This window comes from Hirsutella rhossiliensis (assembly GCF_020360975.1).
Source record: "Hirsutella rhossiliensis strain HR02 chromosome Unknown scaffold00029, whole genome shotgun sequence".
Taxonomy (NCBI): Eukaryota; Fungi; Ascomycota; class Sordariomycetes; order Hypocreales; family Ophiocordycipitaceae; genus Hirsutella; species Hirsutella rhossiliensis.
In genome coordinates, this window is record NW_025408695.1 from 4,695 (window position 1) to 24,831 (window position 20,137).

General features: G+C 50.9%; 2 protein-coding genes across 2 annotated transcripts; one reads left to right on the forward strand and one right to left on the reverse strand.

The window, feature by feature from the left end:
• Positions 1 to 9,970: 9,970 nt before the first annotated feature.
• On the forward strand, positions 9,971 to 10,923 carry HRG_11939 (uncharacterized protein; the record flags this gene model as incomplete). Its single annotated transcript, XM_044870409.1, has 4 exons — positions 9,971 to 10,252; positions 10,307 to 10,321; positions 10,379 to 10,528; positions 10,624 to 10,923. 4 exons carry the CDS (start codon positions 9,971 to 9,973, stop codon positions 10,921 to 10,923), a joined length of 747 nt encoding a protein of 248 aa, XP_044714494.1.
• A 269-nt stretch (positions 10,924 to 11,192) lies between these two features.
• On the reverse strand, positions 11,193 to 11,789 carry HRG_11940 (uncharacterized protein; the record flags this gene model as incomplete). Its single annotated transcript, XM_044870410.1, has 1 exon — positions 11,193 to 11,789. The coding sequence occupies one exon, from the start codon at positions 11,787 to 11,789 to the stop codon at positions 11,193 to 11,195; it is 597 nt and encodes a 198-aa protein (XP_044714495.1).
• Between the last annotated feature and the right edge of the window lie 8,348 nt (positions 11,790 to 20,137).

The window sequence follows — 20,137 nt, forward strand, 5'->3', positions numbered from 1 at the left end:
ACGGTCGGGTCAATACCTCTATAGGGATGTCCCCATTCTTCGCTATACACGGCTATGAGCCGAAGTCACAGTTCCCCTCGTTACGGAAGCATATGCGGAAGAGTATCCTCAGCATTCGCCAGAAACCAGGGCAAAAAATTTGTTACCAGTGTTGCTAATAATATAAACAATACGTATATTGGCAATATGGACCCCTCGCAATATTATTGTATTGTCAAGAGGTGCGTATTGTATTGCGCAATATGGCATTGGTCCATATTGTATTGTGCCAGTGACCAAATATATTGCCAGTAAAACAATATATCCCGTATATCCCACGTGACCCTCATTATTCAACCGTCGTTGCTGAAATATCGTCACCCTGAAAATCCTGTATCCCAAACCATGACTTCAAGCACTCCAATGCCTGAATTACATCACTCCCAAGTCGATTTCGACGGTCTGTGATGGTTATTTTTGCCCAGAGAAGAGTCTTTCGGGCTCAGCAGACATTGCGGGAATTGACAGTATATCCACCGCCATTTGCTCAGGTATGGGTAGTTCTTTTGCTGTGTTTCCTCCAGCCACCATGCGAGGCGCTTGTGAACCCATAAACCCGTTCAGACTTACAATATCGCTCGTACTCGTCTGTGATAAGTGCTGGTTGTAGGTGCTTGTTTCTCCAATTCAAGAACTCGTTCGTGGTCGTCAACGGAACCTCAGATAGAGAAGGCGGCTCCACAGGTTTATAATCATCCCACAGTGTCTCCATCAGCTTCTTTGACGAGTCAGCCCTCCTTCTTCCAGTTTTCGTGTATGTAGTGCCATTTATGCGAAGGGTGAAGCACAATCGCAGCGACGTAGGCAGGCGATTCGTCAGTAAGACAATAGTACTTATCCATCTTCGCCCAGCCAGGTTATACATTGGTGCCATAATCGGATCGTCGATATGTGCCTCTTTTCCTGCTTCGAATTGCGCCAATACGAAGTCCATAGAAGAACATTGTCAAGAGTTGCAAACGATGACTCAAGGGCCTTTGTCGTCATTTTAAGCTTCTCCAAGAAAGACTTGATCTTCTCGAGGATGACCCACTCCTCGGGAGAGCTCGTCTCCGGCACAATCTCCTTCCACCCATTTGTTGAAATATCCTCGACTGCGCCTCTAAGATGCAAGGCCGCTCGTAGCATGGTGTACCACGAACTCCACCTCGTGTCATTATCTCGCGCAAGCTTGCGATTATGGCTGATGGCCAGAAACTTTTGGCGACGCTGAACACTACTTTGGACGAAAACCACGAAGTTGTGGAGCTTGCCAAGGGGACCCTTTTCCGCCACGCCTCGATCTCTTTTAGTGTCACATTATGCCCATCACGTTCGTCGTCTTTGAGCTTCTCATTATCGGTAACGAAGAGCTTTGGCGGCAAGGTTGATAATGTGACCTTGGCAGCTGAGTCGGTGAGATTTGGGATCGTATCGAATGTCATATCGACGTAGAAGGCCTGTAAATGTTAGGGCCAGTCAGAAAAACAGTGCGCCGTACTTACCAAGGGAAAGAGATCTCATCATTGTATCGTTATTGCCTGCATTGTCCATCACAAAATATCCAAGGTTGGAAGCAAACCCCAGTCATCAACCACTTCAAAATTGCCCTTGCCAGGTGATATCCGTCGTGCTCACTGTCGATGTCTTTCAAAGCCAAGACATGGTGTTCCAACTGACTGTCTTCTGCAACGTAATGAGCAACTACGCCTAAGATGGCCAAAGAGTTGGGGGAAGTCCATAGGTCGCAGCTGATATGAATTTTTGACTTTGCTGACTGGATGCGCTGCTTGACCTTCTCCTTCTGACCTTCGTACTGCCGCATAATCCATTTCTTGATGGTCTCGTGTGTATCTGGAAGCCAAGTATCGATATCGGCGTTGAGGTAGGCTAAGAATGCTCGGAATTCTGGGCATTCCACAAGCCTAAATGGGAGAGAACAGGACGTAATAAACCTTACGTATAAAGCTTCGAGCTGGTCTGGGTCGATCGAGTCTCCGGATTGATCGTTGAGCCGACGGCGTTTTCGGGGATGTTCTTTGGCCGTAACACGAGCTATCTCGAGAATAGTTCGTATATTCGTGACTTTGGCAGTTCGTGGCGCGCCTTTTGGAGGCCGTGACCGTCAGGAGGAGGATCCGTAAGGTGCTTGGCTGGGGCCGCAGTTCCACCGGAACAGCAATACGTTTTGTCACAGTGTTTGCAGCGCCATTCTTCTTTTCCGGTCCGCTGATTGTAGTATTTCGTCTCTATGTCCTCGTCTGGCATATGAGAAAAGACCCATGATGTTCTTGGCTTGGCCGAAGGGTTTATGGAGGCCGTGCGAGGTTGCGACGATTGGCATTCAGTGGTTTGGGTCTCATCTGGATCATGCAACCGTGGGCTGGAAATCTCCGAGTATTCGTCTGATATTGACGAATCCCGTCGCGGCGATGTTTGAACAAAAGGCAGGCGTTGTTGAGGCATCGAGATTGCTTGTAAGTCCTGGGGTGGGAAAGCGGGGTTGAGGAGGAAAACAGTGTTTGGACGGCGAGCCGCTACCCTGTAGGTCTGGATTTATACATACATTTACGCGTTTCCGTGCGCCAATAGGAAACTTTTACGTCCTGGAGGTCCGCCAGACGAAAAACAATACATAGAACATGCTTATATTTACGCGTGTTTTTGACGCGTCATCATATTGGCGCGAATTGGGAACGGAAAGGCGAATGACTACCAACCAATACAAACAATACAAGCCATATATTGCCAGTATGGAAGGCGCTATATTGTATCGTCACAATATGACGGCGAGCATATTGTATTGGTACAATATGAGAAATCGCGTATTGTATTGTATATACTGCAGTATACTACTTTATTGTCATATTATTAGCAACACTGTTGTTACCAAACTACAACAGATTACGGACCTCTGCCAAGCATCAATGGCGACAGCTACGCAGCAACAAGAACGCTTCGCTAACAGACGACGGAACGCGGCAGAACGCTTCGAAGTAGGCGATAAGGTTTGGCTTGACTTACGGAACTACGCGTCAGAGCGACCTAAGAAGAAGTTCGACTGGCTGCACGCTAAGTATACGATAAGCAAGGTACTCGACCCGTACACGGTTGAACTAGCAGACCTCCCGGGGCTGCTATAATAGGTTCCACGTCGACCAACTCCGGAGAGCGGGGACGGACCCAATGCCTGGTCAGCAACGCACAGACGCTCAACCCCATCTATCCAAGTAGACGGGAGGCTCACCAAGTAGTAGAGGAAATACTATGCGCTAGGTGGAAGAGAACCGGCCGCGGCCGTAGGCGGAAGTCCTGTACGCTGGCAAGGTTGGCAAGACCCGACCTGGACCTCTTTAGACAATATGCAACAGACAGCGGCCTTGGATAAGTACGAACAGAGATACGGCCCGGCTCTCGAAAACGAGGGACCATACCAGCACCGACGAGTGGCAACGGGCACAGCCGGCCCAAATCCAGGGGCAAGTCGAAGGAATACAACCACAGCTGCAGATACAGGGCAAGAGAATACGCGGACCACTACGGGCTAGGACTAATGGCGACGCCCGTCGATAGTAACGGCACCAGACCCTATGACGACGGCCCTACGATCGTTGTGGGGACCAGGGACAGGAAAAGGGCACCAGCGCCAGAGAGGAGTAGGGGCTAATGTAGGGCTACGCCCGATGTGTAGATCTGGCATGGCCAGACTAGTCACGTGCGAGCGCCACGGACACGACTCCTAAAGGGAGCGATGTAGACACGTCTCCCCTTTACACTCTTTGTAGCTCAATTTACATCAATTACGCCCAGCACCTGTGCCAACAGATGTTATCTGCTGTCGAACCGAGATGCAAGCTATCTGAGAATATAGGATATGGTATTGCTATATCAGACCAGGTACGCTCTCTAGGTGCTATTGCAAGTCGAAGTATGAAGTTGTCGGCCGACAACTGCACCCGACGCAAGAGACGAGGGTGGACGGAGGTTCGTAGAGACTATGTTCCGTGATGAGTACTACTCCGAGCTCGTGTTGGACCTGATGAATAGAATGACCTCATGGACGGAGTACTGTGAAGCACGTGCGAGCGCCACGGACACGACTCCTAAAGGGAGCGATGTAGACACGTCTCCCCTTTACACTCTTTGTAGCTCAATTTACATCAATTACGCCCAGCACCTGTGCCAACAGTGCTGACCCCGTAACAAGGGTAAAGAGACGAGGGCGCTCGCGATGCCCCCGTTGAGACCCTCCTTGAGGCGGCGGCCGCGGCGGCTCGTGATATTCGAAGGCGGAGGGTAGCCGCCGCATAAGTTGGGTGGCAGACTCTGAGCGCCGGAAAGTCTGCGGCTGCTGGTATGAGGTCGGCTGTGTAGGCTTTTGACGGATCACGATGTCGGCTTGTGGCGTTGACGTTGCTTGTGGTGTTGACACCGGCCACGAAGCTATAGCCGGCCCAATGCCAAGGTAGTTGCCAATAGCCCTGCCGCGAAAGCACTGTCTGCAAGACTGGCTGCCGCTGTTGCTGTTGCCCGCGAGGCTGTGGCTGTTGCGAAGCTGGTGGGGTAGCTGCTGCTGCTGCTGCTGACGAGGCCACAGGTGTAGTTACAGCGGCTGTTGCAACGGCTGCAGTCGTGGCCACAGGTGCAAAGGCTATGGATAATGGCTCTGGCTGGTCTGCGGCGCCGGGCAATGACTCGAGGATCGCGAATTCGTCTGTATGGGTCTGTGACGGCAAGATCCTGCCGTAGAAGCCAGTGGTTGTCCCACAAGTTCAAGGGCAAGGGTCTTGTAGCTATAGCTTGCGGCTAGTCCCTCCCTTGGACCTGGAGGTACGAGGCGATAATATGCTTGCAGGGCAGCCCGTATTGGGCAGTGAAGCTAGTCCCACATTCCCCAAGTGGCCGCTCTTGTGGTTTGAGGAGGCCGGCCGAGGCGGCTAGTGCCTGTTTCTGTACAAGCTCGAGAGACCGATATGACGCCTTCTCGACGGCTTCCTCATTAAGCAAAGCTGTAAATTTGTGCTACGAAGTGACGAAGTACACGCAGTGCGCAGATTCAGCTGTGCTTCTTTACTGAGGAAAAAGTGCGTTCCACTGTTTTGCTAGCCCAGCGTTTTGATTGGCCCTACTCACAATTTGCAGAACCATCATTGGTCAGATTTACCCAGAGTTTATCCGTGGGCAACGTTATGATTGGTCAGAGCTCATGTATACTGTACGCAGTAAATTTATTCACACCGTAAAGAGTGCTCCTGATTGGCCCAAAAAGTTTACCCGTGCCTTTGCCGTGGAGAGGGCACCTTTTGCCGCAACAGACGTCACACAGCGCGCGCCTTATATTAATGCATTGTTGCATCTGGAGCTTGAGCTGTAGAAATGCCTGCTGTTGGCAAATATGATGCTAAGAATCACGCCGCAAGAATCGCGTGGCATGCAGCGCCGCAGGCAAAGCCCGCTGCAGGCGAAATGCCGGCCGCAGGCGTGGCTCCAGGGGCCCCGCGCAGGGGAAAGTCCCAATTTACTCTTGAAAATTTCGATTCTTGATATCCTTTGACATTGAACTTCTTTTCGAATCCTTTGGCATTGTTTCCTTTGACGTTAGTCCTCCTTTCGAAATCTGGTAAATTAATCATCTAGAAAGTTGCCTATATGACATCTATATGCCGTCTCCGTCTCCTCCGAGGATCCTCCTCCCACTGGGGCCTTTCAGATCTACCCAATACCCTTCCCCATCGTCTTTGCATTCAATGCCACCAGTTCAAGCAAGACGATCAATTCATTCATCTGATTGACCCGTCTAGGCGCACTAGAAAATGTCTCCCTGTCGTCAGGTTTATAATCGTGGTGTGCGTTTCTCCTTTGCCTCCTTTCCCCAATTTGTCTGCTAATCTTCCTTCACCTAGGCTCAACGCTTAATGGCAGCTACTCGAGGCCTTTCAGCGATCCACAAACGACATGCAAGCGTGGATGTGCAGAGTCCAACGGCGCGTAGGCCTACAGCTACACAGACACCTTCAGCTCTGCCTGCTCTGCCTGTTCTGCAGCCTCGTCCTGCCCCGCCTCCGCTACGCCTACCTCCACTACAGCCTCGCACTCGGACCCCTAGGAGGTTCTTTCGTCGGGGCATTCGGCCAGAGGATAGTCCAGGCCATGCAAGGGCACACGCCCGCCAAGTTGCCATCAGTCGACATCATCGTATAGAGACGGCAAGGCCATGAGCCATCCGCAACGCAACGCACCTCCCAGTTGCTTTCTATGCAGCCGGCCCCTTCGTCTCCCGTCCCTTCATTTCTTGCGCTCTCCATTCCGCGGTCAGCAACACATTCTCATCTCTCTTATCCGCAGTCAAGCAGCCCTTCTAACGTGTCGTCTCCAGCCTCTTCTGCTTTTGCAGCAGGCGATTTGAATCTGTCCCTGGTTCCTCGCATTGGCCTTTCTGTCCCTGCAAGCCTACAATCTATCCAAGGCAACGAGGCCGATGAAGACGTTCCTCCTTTGGACATCGTTGGGCCCTTTGCCGGCGATCTCAACGCACAGGCCATTTCTCAGAGTGATCAGGACCTCCTTAATCTGTGGAACGACAGGCTTGAATCTGAGTCTCTTGAGTATTGCAGTCGATGCAAGGAGTCCTGGTTCAACCTGGTCCTTGTGAATGATGTCTGTTCTGCCTGCCGTCGTCGTGACGCCGATGGGAAAAGGCAGCCTCACGAACCTTTCCTCTTCTCCCAGGAAAATAACCTGGATCTCGGCAGCGTTCCCAACGAGCTCCCAGAACTATCCCAAGTCGAGGAGATGCTCATTGCGCGGGTGCATGTCCACATCCAGGTTTTCCAGTACCGTGGCCAGCAGTATAAGTATCGTGGTCATGTCATTAACTTCTTACGGGATATTGGCCACGTCTATACGCAGCTTCCTCTTCTGCCGCGCGAATTGGACATCATCATACTACGCCCACGGGATTCAACGAACCAGCCACACGTCGTCCGGCAGTTTCGACGTCAATTCCGTGTTCGGCAAGGTCACATTCGCGTCTGGCTGGAGCACCTTCAACTTAACCACCCTGGCTATCGAGATATCATTATTGACGCTGAACGCCTAAGTCAGCTACCAAACGACGGTGATGTGGTTGATCAAATGCTTGCCGAGGAAGTCGCTGTGCCTGAGGGCGTGCAAGCAGAGCAACATCCTATAGAGCACCCTGACCCTGAGGCTGTTGAGAATGCTGATGCAGCTGGCATCGACGACTACGATGCAGCAGCAGTCCCAAACTTCATTGCAGCGCAGGCTGACCTTGAGCGTCTCCGGGCTCAGCTTGAGGATCACGAACCCGTACCGCCCGAGCAGATCCCTCTGCGCCAGGCCCACATCGAGATGCCTAATATCCGATCTACGCCTCTCAATGAGTTCAATCGTTCCCAGCCTCTGCTGTCTCTCGCCTTTCCTACCCTTTACCCTACTGGGCAGGCAGACTTTGTGGCACCTCGTCAGAGGACAATTCGGTACGATGAGTATATCGCACACGCCGTGAGATACCATGATGGTCGTTTTGCTAGGCATCCACGCTTTCGATATGTTGCTTTTAACACACTTATGCGGCAACAGGTTAACTCTCACAGTTCCTTCTTTGTGAAGAGGCCTGGCCTGCAGCAGCGAGTTGACATGGATGAATTACGCAATGCCTTTGAGGAAGATACCCGGAATCTCGCGCACTCCTGAGCTCTATTGTGCGCTTCTCAAGCAGCTTAAAAGGCACACGAGCTTACTGGGGCGGCCAGAGACATCAGCTTGAGGCCCTCGTCCACGGCCTTACCTGTCCTGGTGTCTTCCTCACCTTCTCAGCTGCTGATCTTCACTGGGATAGCCTCCAGAGACACATGCCGTCATATGTTGAATGGCGTGAGGCTGATAGCCGTGGTAAGGGTGCTATTGCGTTCCGGAATCTCCTTGAAAACCCTCATATCGCAGCATATCACTTTCACAGCCGTTTTACTAGCTTCCTTAAGATAGTATCGATGCCAAAGTTCAACATTACCGACTATTGGTTTCGCTACGAATGGCAGGCCCGTGGCAGCACGCATGTGCACGGCCTTTATTGGGTTAGGGATACACCAAAGCCTGATATGTCTACTCTCGAAGGCAAAGCTGAGTTTGCCCGGTTCTGGGCCCCTTATGTCTCTGCCATTAACCCAGAGCCGCTTCGTGTGATGCAGCAAGGCGACGCAAATCCATTGGTACTAGTCCGACCGCCGCCTACTTTCCAGTTCCTCGCTGAGGTTGTTAATCGCGTACAACGCCATCGTTGTTCTGAGCTCTATTGCTTGCGACACCGCCGACTGCCTGACAACTCTCTGTCAAGGAAAAGCTATGTCGATTCCACTTCCTCGCGCCTCCCATGCCGAGGCCCACGTCACACATGGCCTTAACCCGACATTCCTTGTGTATGATGGCGCACGCAACGACCCTCTGCTTAACAACTTCAATCCCTTTTGGCTATTGGCTGGCTTGCAAATCATGACATTTCTCCTGCACCTCCTTTCATGCAGTTGTTAACTATCTCGGCAAGTACTGCTCTAAAGCTGAGAAGCAGACGGAGAGCTACCGCGACGTCGCCAGGGCCATCTTGCCTAGAGTCAATGCACGACAGGGTCTCGTCAGCTTCGTCGCCAAGTTCATGAACAAGCTTACGGCTGAGCGTGACTGGTCTGCTATGGAGATTAACCACCTGCTGCTCAGCCTACCACTCCAGCAAAGCACGAGGACTGTACGATCGGTTGACTGCCGCCCTCCTCAAGAGCAATGGCAGGCAGCTATTGTAGATGAAGCTGCTGATGGTATTCGGGCCTCAAGGAATATATATCAGAAATACCTCGCTCGCAACGATCAATGGGCGCAGTTGACCTACTTTGAGCTTCTCACCAAAGTTGACTTTACACGCCCGGCAGCCTGGCACTACTACAGCCGAGCCCTGACCGTGTGTTGAGCTATTTCCTCGGTACAAGGCCCTCCGCGGTAACGAGCAGTACGAGGACTTTGTCGTGTCAAGTTGACCCTCCACCATCCTCATCGCGACCCTCAGGAACTCAAAGAGGTAGATGGCGCCCTTTTCGACACCTTCTCTGGGGCATACGACCATTGCTCTGCTGTCCACGACGTTCATCCAGACGACTACTACGGGGACCTCCTCCTCCAGTCGAAGAGGAATTCCAGGAAGAACCGCGTAACGAGGAAGATGTTGCGGCTGAGGGTTGGGAAGAGCTTGCTGCAGTGCTTCCAAATCGTGGTCCAGATGAAGATGACATTGACTTACTGGGGATCGCGATTTTGACCTTGCTCACGATTGGCAGCCCTACATTGGCAAGTATCCGGATTTAGCCATTCTGGGGCATGACTATTGGAAGGAGCTTAAAGCTTCACACCCCCTAGGCAACAACCAAGATGATGTCCCTGATGGCCTCTTTGATCAGCTTAACGTCGAGCAGCGCACTGTGTTTGACCTATTTACTCGACATCTTGAGAAGGCTCTCGACCCTCAACAGCCAAACCCGGCACCGCTCCTTGTGCAGGTAGACGGAGAAGGTGGCACAGGTAAATCCTTTATGATCAGAGCGCTCTGTGCACGTCTTGGGCAGCTATCTCCAACCTGCTTCGCTCGGGCTGCCCCTACCGGTGTGGCTGCTAATGCAATTGGCGGCGTTACACTACACCCTTCTACGACTCCCTCTTACAAATCTTCAACGGAGCTGCCGTTGCTAGGCCCTACAGACATTGCCAACCTACAGTCAAAGCTACGCAACCTCCGCTACCTCATTATCGACGAGAAGTCAATGATTGGCTTGCGTACTTTTGGCTACATTGATAGCCGCCTCCGACAAATATTTCCCGAATATCAAGACACCTTTTCGGCGGCCGTAGCGTTTTGTCGCTCGGCGACTTCTACCAGCTTCCACCTGTTATGGAGAAGCCGCTCTTTACTACGTCTATGCTCACGGCTTTACCTGATATCAATGGCCGCAATGCCTACCTGGCATTCGACAAGACAGTTGTGTTACGACAAGTGTTGCGTCAGCAGGGCGAAGAGCAGGCTCCTTTTCGCACTGCTCTTCAGAGCCTACGTATAAATGCTCCTACTGTCCTAGACTGGGAGCTGCTCTGCACCCGCGTCCAGGCCAATCTGACCTTAGCCGAGGTTACGTGCTTTGACGGGGCAGTACGCATCTACACAACGAATGCCCAGGTCCGCGAGTTCAATAGGGATCATATGGAACGCCTAGCTGTGCCTTGCATACAGGTTCGGGCAACAAATGTCGGTCCAAAAGCCGCCGAAGCTGACTCTATGACTGCTGGCAACTTACATAACCAGTTACCCATTTGCATTGGGGCAAGAGTTATGTTGACTGAGAACGTCTGGACTGATGTTAGCCTTGTTAATGGTGCACTGGGGACCATATATGACTTTGCCTATGAGGATCACGTACAGGATCCTCAAGCTCATCATCCCTTTGTCATTATGGTCCGCTTCGATCGCTATACCGGCCCCCCTTATTTCGACGACCCTGAGCTAGCCAACGTCCAGCCTATCTTTCGCTCCTGGCGGACTTCATCAAGGGTAGTATGCCCTGCTCTCGCACTCAGTTTCCCTTGACAATTGCATATAGCATCACTGTGCACAAGGCACAGGGTGCTACGCTTGAATGGGTTGTTGCCGATATATCCCATCGCGATTTCCAGTCTGGCCTCACCTACGTCGCCGTCTCGCGCGCCAAGACGTTGAATGGCATCATGTTTGATGCGTCCTTTGATCTCAATGATATCCGGCGTCGCACGGATGGCTCTATGGCTGCTCGGGCTGCTGACGCTGCCCGGCGTGCTGGCCAGGTTGTGACTGCCCAGGAAGCATTGAATTGACTGGTCATACATTCGCCTGCTTGCAGAAACTCTCAATGTGACAATTTGGCTCTCTTATGGGTCAGCAAAAACGGGGATGGGGTTTTTCTAACTGAGAGTCTGAGCCATTTGATCATATGCACAGGAGCGAACAGGAGCCTTTTGGATGACGATTAATAAGGGGAATTGCTGGCTTGCTTGCAATCCTCTCCAAGCACAGCCTTCGTAGCACATAAATTTACAGCTTTGCTTACTCCTGTGACGGCGTATTCGGCGGCAACCCAGGTATCTTATAATGGTAGCCGGAACGGGTCGCGAGTCCGTCGTGATTCGCGCTCAACGGTCCGATCATGGTGTTCTCGTGAGGTTGAGGCTTGTAGTTGCAAGGCATGATATAATTCAAGCAGATTCGACTGGCCGTTGCGAAGGAAGGTGCGAGAGCTTGAGTGAAGGGGTTCACAAGGCGAGGTCGTTGTGTGGCCCCAGTTGCGGTAACGGCAGACCCAAGCGCGCGCCCATTGTGTTCGTACAGGCATCCAGACCTCTTCCACATACCTAAGAATAATGTGCTGGTCTGAGAAGGCGCCTTTGACGATGTCCCAGCGGCTGTTGAACTCGTCCTCGGTCGGGGCATACATTACGGACCGGAAAGCTGTTGTGAAGGCACAAGGGCCTCTTTTTCCGGCAGTGGCTCCGGCAGCAGCAGAGCGCCCGGGGTCTTCATCGCCTTGGGGCTCTTGCGGCGGGTCAAATGGGTCGTCATCGTCATAGTCGCCAAGCCAGCGCTTCTTCGCATTTGTAGTGATGTTCTTCATGATATGCCACGTACAGACCTGTAGCTGCGAGTCCGGGAAGGTAGCCGTCAATGCAGCGCGCAGCAGCGTCATAGTCAGTGATGATAATGTGGGATAAAGGCATTGCCGTCAGCCTCGCCTCTTAGCCTTGCCTTTGACTGTAACCACTCGCGAAGCTGTATAAAACACCAGGTAAATGCGTTCGTGGCTTCGGAAGGGATTAAACAGAAAGCCACAGGGAAGATAGAGTCCAAGGCAGTGATTCCATTGATCTCTAGCAGCTTGAGGCCATATCTATTCGTGTTGTTCGTTACGTCGGCCATCATGAGGTGTGAATGTTGTGCCCAAAGCCGCAAGGCAGGGTCAAGGCCCACAATCTGGTAGAAGAAGCGATCCTCATCGTCAAGTAGCTCTTTATGGAAGGCACCTTCCTCGAGTCTTTAACCTGCTGGAGTTGATGTGGATGAAGGCGCCTGTATTCTGGGAAGGCACCGGCCCTATTGGCCTCATGGTTGTGCCTTGGGCACATCACAGAGACTCGCCAGAGGTCTCCTCTAGCTTCAGGCGCACAACCTTGACTCTAAACGGGCAGGAAGTCCGCCTAGTGCCAGTCTTCCGGAGCCCTAACGAGGCTGACTTGTATTCACGGCCGCCGCATGCGCATACGATGTCGTAACGGCGTGGAGCCCATGTTCGTAGTTGCTTGGCTTGAACTTAACTATGGCGTAGCCTTGGCAGCGCGCATGCCGCTGGAGCTCGTCAAACGCATCGTCAAAGGTCTCAAAGAGTGGCATATTGTTTGGCGGGGGCTGGAGAAGCATCTTGACGAAAGAACGGTTTGATTAGCTGCTTTGTGGCGGTTGTGTGCCTCTGGAAACTTAGCTGCGCAGACGCGATGTGGTATTGCGAGGTGGGTGGTTATCACGAGTTATTTTGGCTTGTGGTGTTGTATCAGGAGGCACTGCTTGCCGCGACGCCAATTGTGTGTATTATGGTGTGTTACGCGTCTACGTGTGGAGTCTTGCTAAGTACGGTAAGGTGCACAGGAGACTAAAAATCGGGCACAGGGAGCGGAAGGGGCCTTCATGGAAAGGGTATTTCCATATTTAGATATGGAAAACCACCCTGTCCGTGTCCCAAACCTCAGTATTGTGGATCGGGGAGACGATAGAACTTTGCAGTTGCTTCTATGAAAGGGATGCCACAAATTCAACCCCGACTTCAGCCTAGTCCTTTCCTCCAACGATCTACGGGGCGGCAACAACGGAATATACCCCGTCGAATCCAGGTACCCAAGGCTTGCGAGCGTTGCCGCAAGAAACGAATCAAGGTAGTACAAAAATTGGACTCTTCAACTTCTTTGCCTTTACTCCAATTCAAAGTTTCCCAGCGGAATGATAGTACTGAAACTGGGATTGATAGTGTGATGGACGAAACCCTTGCTGGCGATGTCGGGACGCTGATAGCGAATGCCTCTACGACGACTCGCAGCGCAAATTAAAGCGCGAGTTACGGGCCGAAATCGAGCGGTTAAACGAAAGCAACATGAGAAAGGACAAACTGCTCGAAACCCTCTCTTTCAGCCATGATGAAACGTGCAGAGCGGTTATTCAACGACTGAGGGATGCCAACAAATCGCGTCAGGACGTCTTGAAGGCATTGGAGAAGAAGAAAAACAATGCCGGTCCGTCTCAAGACGCCTTCCCACGAATAGCATATCCAGTTGAGCCCATTAATACGGCCATGGGGGAAGTCATCTGTGCGGGTTGCCTTACTCATCTGCCCTCTTCGATGGTACGCCGCTCTTTGTTTGGCTATCCCAGCGTATTGGTGGAAGCCAATGAAACTCTTTCGATACGGGTTTTGCCGACTGTCGCTTCTTTATCGCCACTCCCCATAGTTGGAGATGCTGTTCAGTCACAAACTGATACGTGGACACAAGCAAACCTGACAAAAGCTTTTGTACGACAGCTCTTCGACGCTTTGCTTACTTGGGATTACTGTGAGGGAACGATCATGTGACTTTCATACTTTATGAAAGGTCCCGCTTTTATTCATGTAAATAGCGAAAGTCAGAGTCTTCCTTAGGAACCTCTTTCTCTCTTGTAGACAATCACTTTACCCAAGTCGCACTCGACCTTGTTCGTGCACTTGTACCGTCACATATTGTCTACCGACTACCCTTCCTCAATAGACCACTGTCCGCGACGTGACTATTGATTTCGATACCTCTAACCTCACCAAAACACCCTGCAACCAAATTTCCACCTAAACCACCACCACCGCACCAAATTCACCAATCAACGAATCAGCAAACCAACAAACCAACAAATCACAATCGCAAAGTCAACTAAAACGTAACGAAACTGTCGAACGCCACCTGCACTATAGCCATCACCGTCAACAACCCAATGGCTACCGCTACCCCCACACCCGTCGATCGAGTGCCCCCCTGCCCCCTCCTCAACGCCAGCAATACCGATGAAACGTTCCGAAATGCCTTTGTTGCTAACCCAGCCGGTCTCATGAAAGAAGTCTTCCTCGTATGCAATGCCGCATACAGTATGCAAGCGGTAATCGATTCACTACGTGCCTCGACCACGACGACAAATAGGGCAATGGAGGACCTCCAAACCCGCCTAGAAAACACGCTCATTTCTAAAAGTGATGGAGACGCAATGATCGCCCGTCTTATGGCAGAAAATGAAGCGTACATAAAGATCATTCAGTCAAAGGAGCTTCACCGCACACCAGAACACCCTGATCCTGAGGCCTTCACCGGAGAGGACCCCACGCTTCTGCCGAATTTCCTCCAGCACCTCGAGTTGAAGCTCGAAATGAATAAAGATTGGTGGAACTCGGAACCTCAACGTATGGGATATGTCGTCTCATGCCTTAAAGGCAAAGCACATGACCAAGTCCGCTACAACATTAAAGATGGGGTGGTTCTCTTCGACGATGTCAATGCCATAAAAAACACCCTTCAGTCAGCCTTCGGGGATATTGACGCTAAAGCTACCGCCCAACTCAAAATCTTTGACATGAAACAAGGCCATAGATCCCTTACGACATTCCTCCCGAATGGTATGCCGTCGCCAAGCTCACCGAGTGGGATAGTGGGGCGCTCATTGCTCACCTCCGACGTGCCCTCCACGACAACGTTATCTGGAGACTTTCTCTCACTAAGGGCAAAGATACTCCTACCGAAATTAGTCAATTTATGGACCTTGTCCGTATCTGCGATAACGAATGCCGTCAAGTCAATGCCAATTACTTCTCTCACGAAGAGAGCATGCAAGTGGGCATTGATTGTGTAACGATGGGTATGATTTGTTGTATTCCGTTGTGTCTGTCCCTCTTGCAATGCCCTCTTCTAGGCTCCTATTTATATCCCTTGGTTCCCTATTGATATCCCCTTTTCAGTTGTATAGGTACAATATCTAGGAGGCTGGGCTCCTTTCCCAGCCCCTTTGCATACTGACTTTCCCTAGTCGCCGAGGGCTCTTTCAGCTTCCCCGTATATGCAGTCTCTCTACAGCCTGTGTGGCTGCCTAATGCAGTCTCCTAATAGTCTTCTGCAGCCTCAGAACTCTCTGCAGGCTGCCTTTCTGTCTAGCCCGTCGGGGCCCTTAGCTGTATACCCCTTATGGTCACCCCGAGCTCAAGATCTCAGACGTGCTTCGCGACACACCCCCTTAGCTGTGGCTGCCCCTCAGGCTCAGCTAAACAGCTTCGAAGCCTTCCTCTGAAGAGGTCCGTCAGGGAGAAAACTCAAGGTAAACTCAAAGCTCTGTCTGAGTGTCTCGAGAGGTCCCTTCAGGGTAAAACTTCATTGAAGGGACTCCGCGTCTCATGTGAATAGTCCTCAAATGCCCACTAGGGAGAAAGCTTCTCAAATGCCCAGCCTAGGGAGGAAGCTCCTCAAATGCCCAGTCTAGGGAGAAAGCTCCTCAAATGCCCAGTAGGGAGGAACTATAGAGCAGCAGGTCCTAGGGAATCACCCCCATGCTTGTCCTTGATCCTAGCCCGCAAGTCTTCCATTCGGGTCTCAAGCCGTAATCGTTCTTGAATATCAATAATGCCAATCAATCTTTGAAAACTTCGTATCTTCTGCAATGAAAGTGCCTTTGTTAGGCCGTCTGCTCGCATCTTTGCGGTCGGAACCCAACGAATTCGAATTCTGCCTTGCTGAGTCTCTTGTCGTAGCCAATGCTGGTGTATATCAACGTGACGAAGCCGTGTTGAAAGCTTTGCGTTATCCTCTTCGAGTAGTCGTATCGTCTGACTGTTGTCGCATTCTAGCTGTAAAGGGATCGGAATAGCTAACTGTAACGACCGTAGTAATCTGCTGATAAAAATAGCCTCTTTGGCTGCCTCTGAAATAGCAAGAAATTCGGCTTCGGTGCTTGAAGTAGTGACGGTTGCTTGTTTTGATGCTCTCCATGCAATAGGTCCGCCAAAAAGGGTCATAACGTAACCTTGAGAGCTCTTTCTGTCGAGTGTATTATCTGCGAAGGAAGCATCGCTTGAACAAAGGAATATCTCTGCCGCATTCGAATTCTGGTCTCGTTGGCCCCCTAGTTGTATTGCATAAGAACGTGTGTTAAAGAGGTAAAGGATGACTCGGTCTGCGGCCTGTTGGTGTGAATCGGTGGGGTTCTGGTTATGTCTAGCTAGCCGGGAGACTGCGAATGCAACGTCGGGCCTTGTTGAAATAGCTGCAAAAAGGATAGATCCGACTTTCTGAAGGTATCGGTGAATATCCTGCTTAGAAGCTTGGTCCGAAGAAGGAGAAGGAAGAAGCTCTTCGTTAGTCATCGGTGTGTCCGGCAGCTTCCTCATGGGTAAGTCTGTCATAAGCTTGTGGGCGATTTTGTCGATATAGGCGTCTTGCGTCAGCCAAATCGTCCGTTGAGACCGGTTCCGTATGATATGAATCCCTAGAAACCACTTAGGTTCTCCCAATAAGGTCATCTGATACCGCTCTTGAAGACCCTGCATAGCTCTTTTAGCTTCTTCTTGGTCCTCTTTCCGATATGCCCAAATGATATCATCAACATAGAAAAACACTAAAATACTCCTTTTCTCATCACGCAAGGCTCTTGTGGAACCTTCTGAAATCAAGCTGCTCTAGTGAACCCGTAAGGTGCTGTTGCCAAAGAAGAGGCGACCGTCGTAGTCCATAAAGAGCTTTCCTAAGTAGTAGGATCCTTCCTGGCTTGCTGAATCCTGGTGGCATCCTCATATAGACTACTTCGTCGACAGGGCAGTTAACGAAGGCGTTGACTGCATCCATTTGATCTAATTCGAGGTCGTATTCGGCTGCTATAGCCATCAGAGCTCGGAAAGACATTCCTGCTAACGTTGTGGCCCTGGTCGGTAGGTCTCCTTTTCTGTTGGTTGCCGCATACCACGAGGCGGGCTTTGCACTTCTGAAGGAACCCGTGTTTGTCGGTCTTATAGATGAAGACCCACATGCAGCCTAGAACTTGCTTGCCGGCAGCCCTTTTCCAAGGAACCTCTAGAAAGGACCCCATCTCTTCGTGTGACTGTAAGTGGTCTTTCTGGGCTTTAATGAATCCCTCCTTGAAGGGGTGCCGATGTAGCTGCTTTTGGGTCTCTGGAGGGTCGGGAAGGTCCTTCTTATGCGTCCTTTTTGTTGTCTTCGGCTTGAATAGCCTGCCTGCTGTAAAGGCTCCGTGAATACCGTTTTTTATAGGCGTTGAGTGAAAGTCGTGAAATCGATCCGGAAATCGGTCTTCCTGGCTTATCCCTGTGACATATAAAGACTCCTTGGTTAGAGGCATCAGATCGGGCTGTTCTAGTGTTAGATTAGGTAAAATGAGGGGCGTTGAATCGTTAGGTCGTGAAATCGTGAAATCGTCGTTGGGTAGAATAAAGGAAACCCTCTTTTTTGATGGCCTCAAGGGGTCTCTTTTCTTCCACACCCCCTCAGGGTTAGAGACAGGAAGCAAGACTGAAAAAATAGAGTCTAGCTCGTCGTCTGTTGCCGGTGGGGTCATGAGGGAAGCTTCTTCTTGTTGTAGCTTCTCGGCCTCTTCGTCGTCGTTTTCCGTTTCCTCTTCCTCTTCTTCAAAATCGTCAAATTCCTCCTCTTCACTTTCTTCATCAAGGATTTCCTGATTGGCTCTCTGATCCTCGGGGATTTCCACCCTCTGAACCAGCTCGTTGATGCTAGCTAGCAGCGTGGGTTGCTCGAACTTGCCGTCGAAATATGTTAACTCGTCGAAAATTACGTCTCGTGTTGAAATGACCTTCTTAAGGTGGGAATCCAAATCCGGAAGATATTCGTCGAATTATAGCCAACAAGGTAGCCGATATAAGCCCTTGGATCAAGCTTCTGCAACCGCTTCCTTTTCAGCTGTGCGTTAGAAGTCATTGCATAAGCTCTGCAGCCGTAAGCTTTAAGTTGGTCGTGTTGATGCGGTTGATCCTTTTTCGTAAAGAGCTCGAGAGGGGTTTTCCAGGGTCCGTTGAATTCGCTGTTGTCCTAGGTGCCCTCGGGGACCGGTTTCTCACATAGCAAGCAGCTTCCACTGTTTCTTTCCAAAGGTCGTGGGAAGCCGTGCTGCAATCCTCATCTTGCGGGCCCCCCCGTTTTGGGCTTGGGTATTTGAGGCCGATCTTTCTGCTGAAATACCCCTTTTTCGTAGCCATTTTCGAATCTTGTTAGTAAATAACTCCGCGTCAGACCGTATTACCTTAACGTTATACTCAAAACGAAGCTTCATCCAGTCGATAAAATCTCGTAGCGCTGCCCAGTTGTGCTTCTCTCGATAGGTCCGCATAAAATATGGAAATACCATGCCGGAATAGGCGTCAGTAATAAACATAACTCGCACGTAGCCTTCAAAATCAGGGGTTAAGTCGGTCCAGTCGATCCAGATCTCGGAGCAGGGCGTATCTCTTTCCCGGAAAGGGGGTCTTCGCGAGACCTGTCTGTAGGCCCTTCCTTGAGCACAATGCTCGCATTCGGCTGTTTTCGGACCTCTAATGTGAACTCCTTTGCGTTGCCCTAACTTCTGAAGAGACTGTGGTCCCGGGTGGCCTAGTCGAGCGTGCCAAAGGTCTGCAGAAGCCGTTGCAGTCGGCCTAGGGTCTCGAGACCCTCTTCTTCGAGGTTTAGAGGCTTGAAAGGCGGCTTCCTCTATGTCGTTATTAGTAACGGGCTGAAATTCAAGTAGAAATTGACGGTATTTTCGTAATAGAATGCAAATCGGGGTCTTATCGCGGTAGACCAGCCGGGTAGGTGTCGTAAAGGTATCCCAGAAAATTCCGTCGTCTAGGAGAGCCTGGAAAGAAATAAGGCTTGCTGAAAATCGAGGACAATAGGCTACACTCTTCAACCGTAGCCGCTTTTTCGATCCGTCGGGTGCCGTGATTTTAACGTGAACCGTTCCGTAGCCCTCGATGCGGACTTCTGAGTCCCCTGTGACTAGATAATCGTTCCGGGCTTTCCTAAAGGACCTGAATCGACTAAGATTATTACAGACGCTTAGGGGAAGCTCCTGAGTCAAGGAGAGTCGAGTTGCGAAGAGGGTAGTCCGTATTAGCCGATGAAGGTGATGGCTTTGAGCCTGCTGGGTAGACAAAGGCGGGATTAGCTGTTCCAACGATTTTTCCAATAAGCCGGTTTTGTGACGGTTGAAGCTGCTGTAATTGCTATGCCTGTTCTTTGCGAATCTTATCGACCCTTTGTTGCAATTTGGGGTCGTCTCGTAACGCTCTTTTTGCCCTCTCGCAAAGTCGGTCGTTCCTTTCGAATCGAGAAGGTCGTAATTCATCAAATACCTGCCAACAGCCTGACAGTGAGTGTGTAGAAAGGTCGCACGCTGGGCAACGGTCTCTTTGTCGATAAGCTGGTAAGGGTTCTCTTCGGTGCGCTGGTGAGGGCGTTCTTCTTCCTCGAGCAGGGTGGTTTTCCATACATGGAAAGGCCTGCAATCGATAATCGGTATCGGCCCCACATTTATTGCAAGTATTGCAATACACCTTTCCATACTTGGTCCGTGCACGACGACAAAATGTCACTGAAGACACCTTCGACAAGATGGACAAATTCACACCATATGGTGAATTAAAAATACGAAGTAATTGATTGAGCTCAATGATAATGTCCAAAAGAGAGGGTAGGCAAATCTTACGTGTTTTGTTCCAAGACGAGGAGGAAATCAGACGGGAATTTGCACGAATTCTCACGCCACGGTCACGCCACCGCCCCTTCCCTCTTCAAGACATTGTTCTTCACCCAATGCTTCAACCAATTCTCCTTTTCAATTTGGTCCGCATCCAATTGTGCCCTTTCCCAGGAGATCGTACGACGAGCCTGAAAACACCTGTTCCGGCTCGTCGCTCATCGCTGGCATTGATAGGATGTCTATTGCCATTCGTGATAACTTCGGCCGTCGGTTCCTATGTCG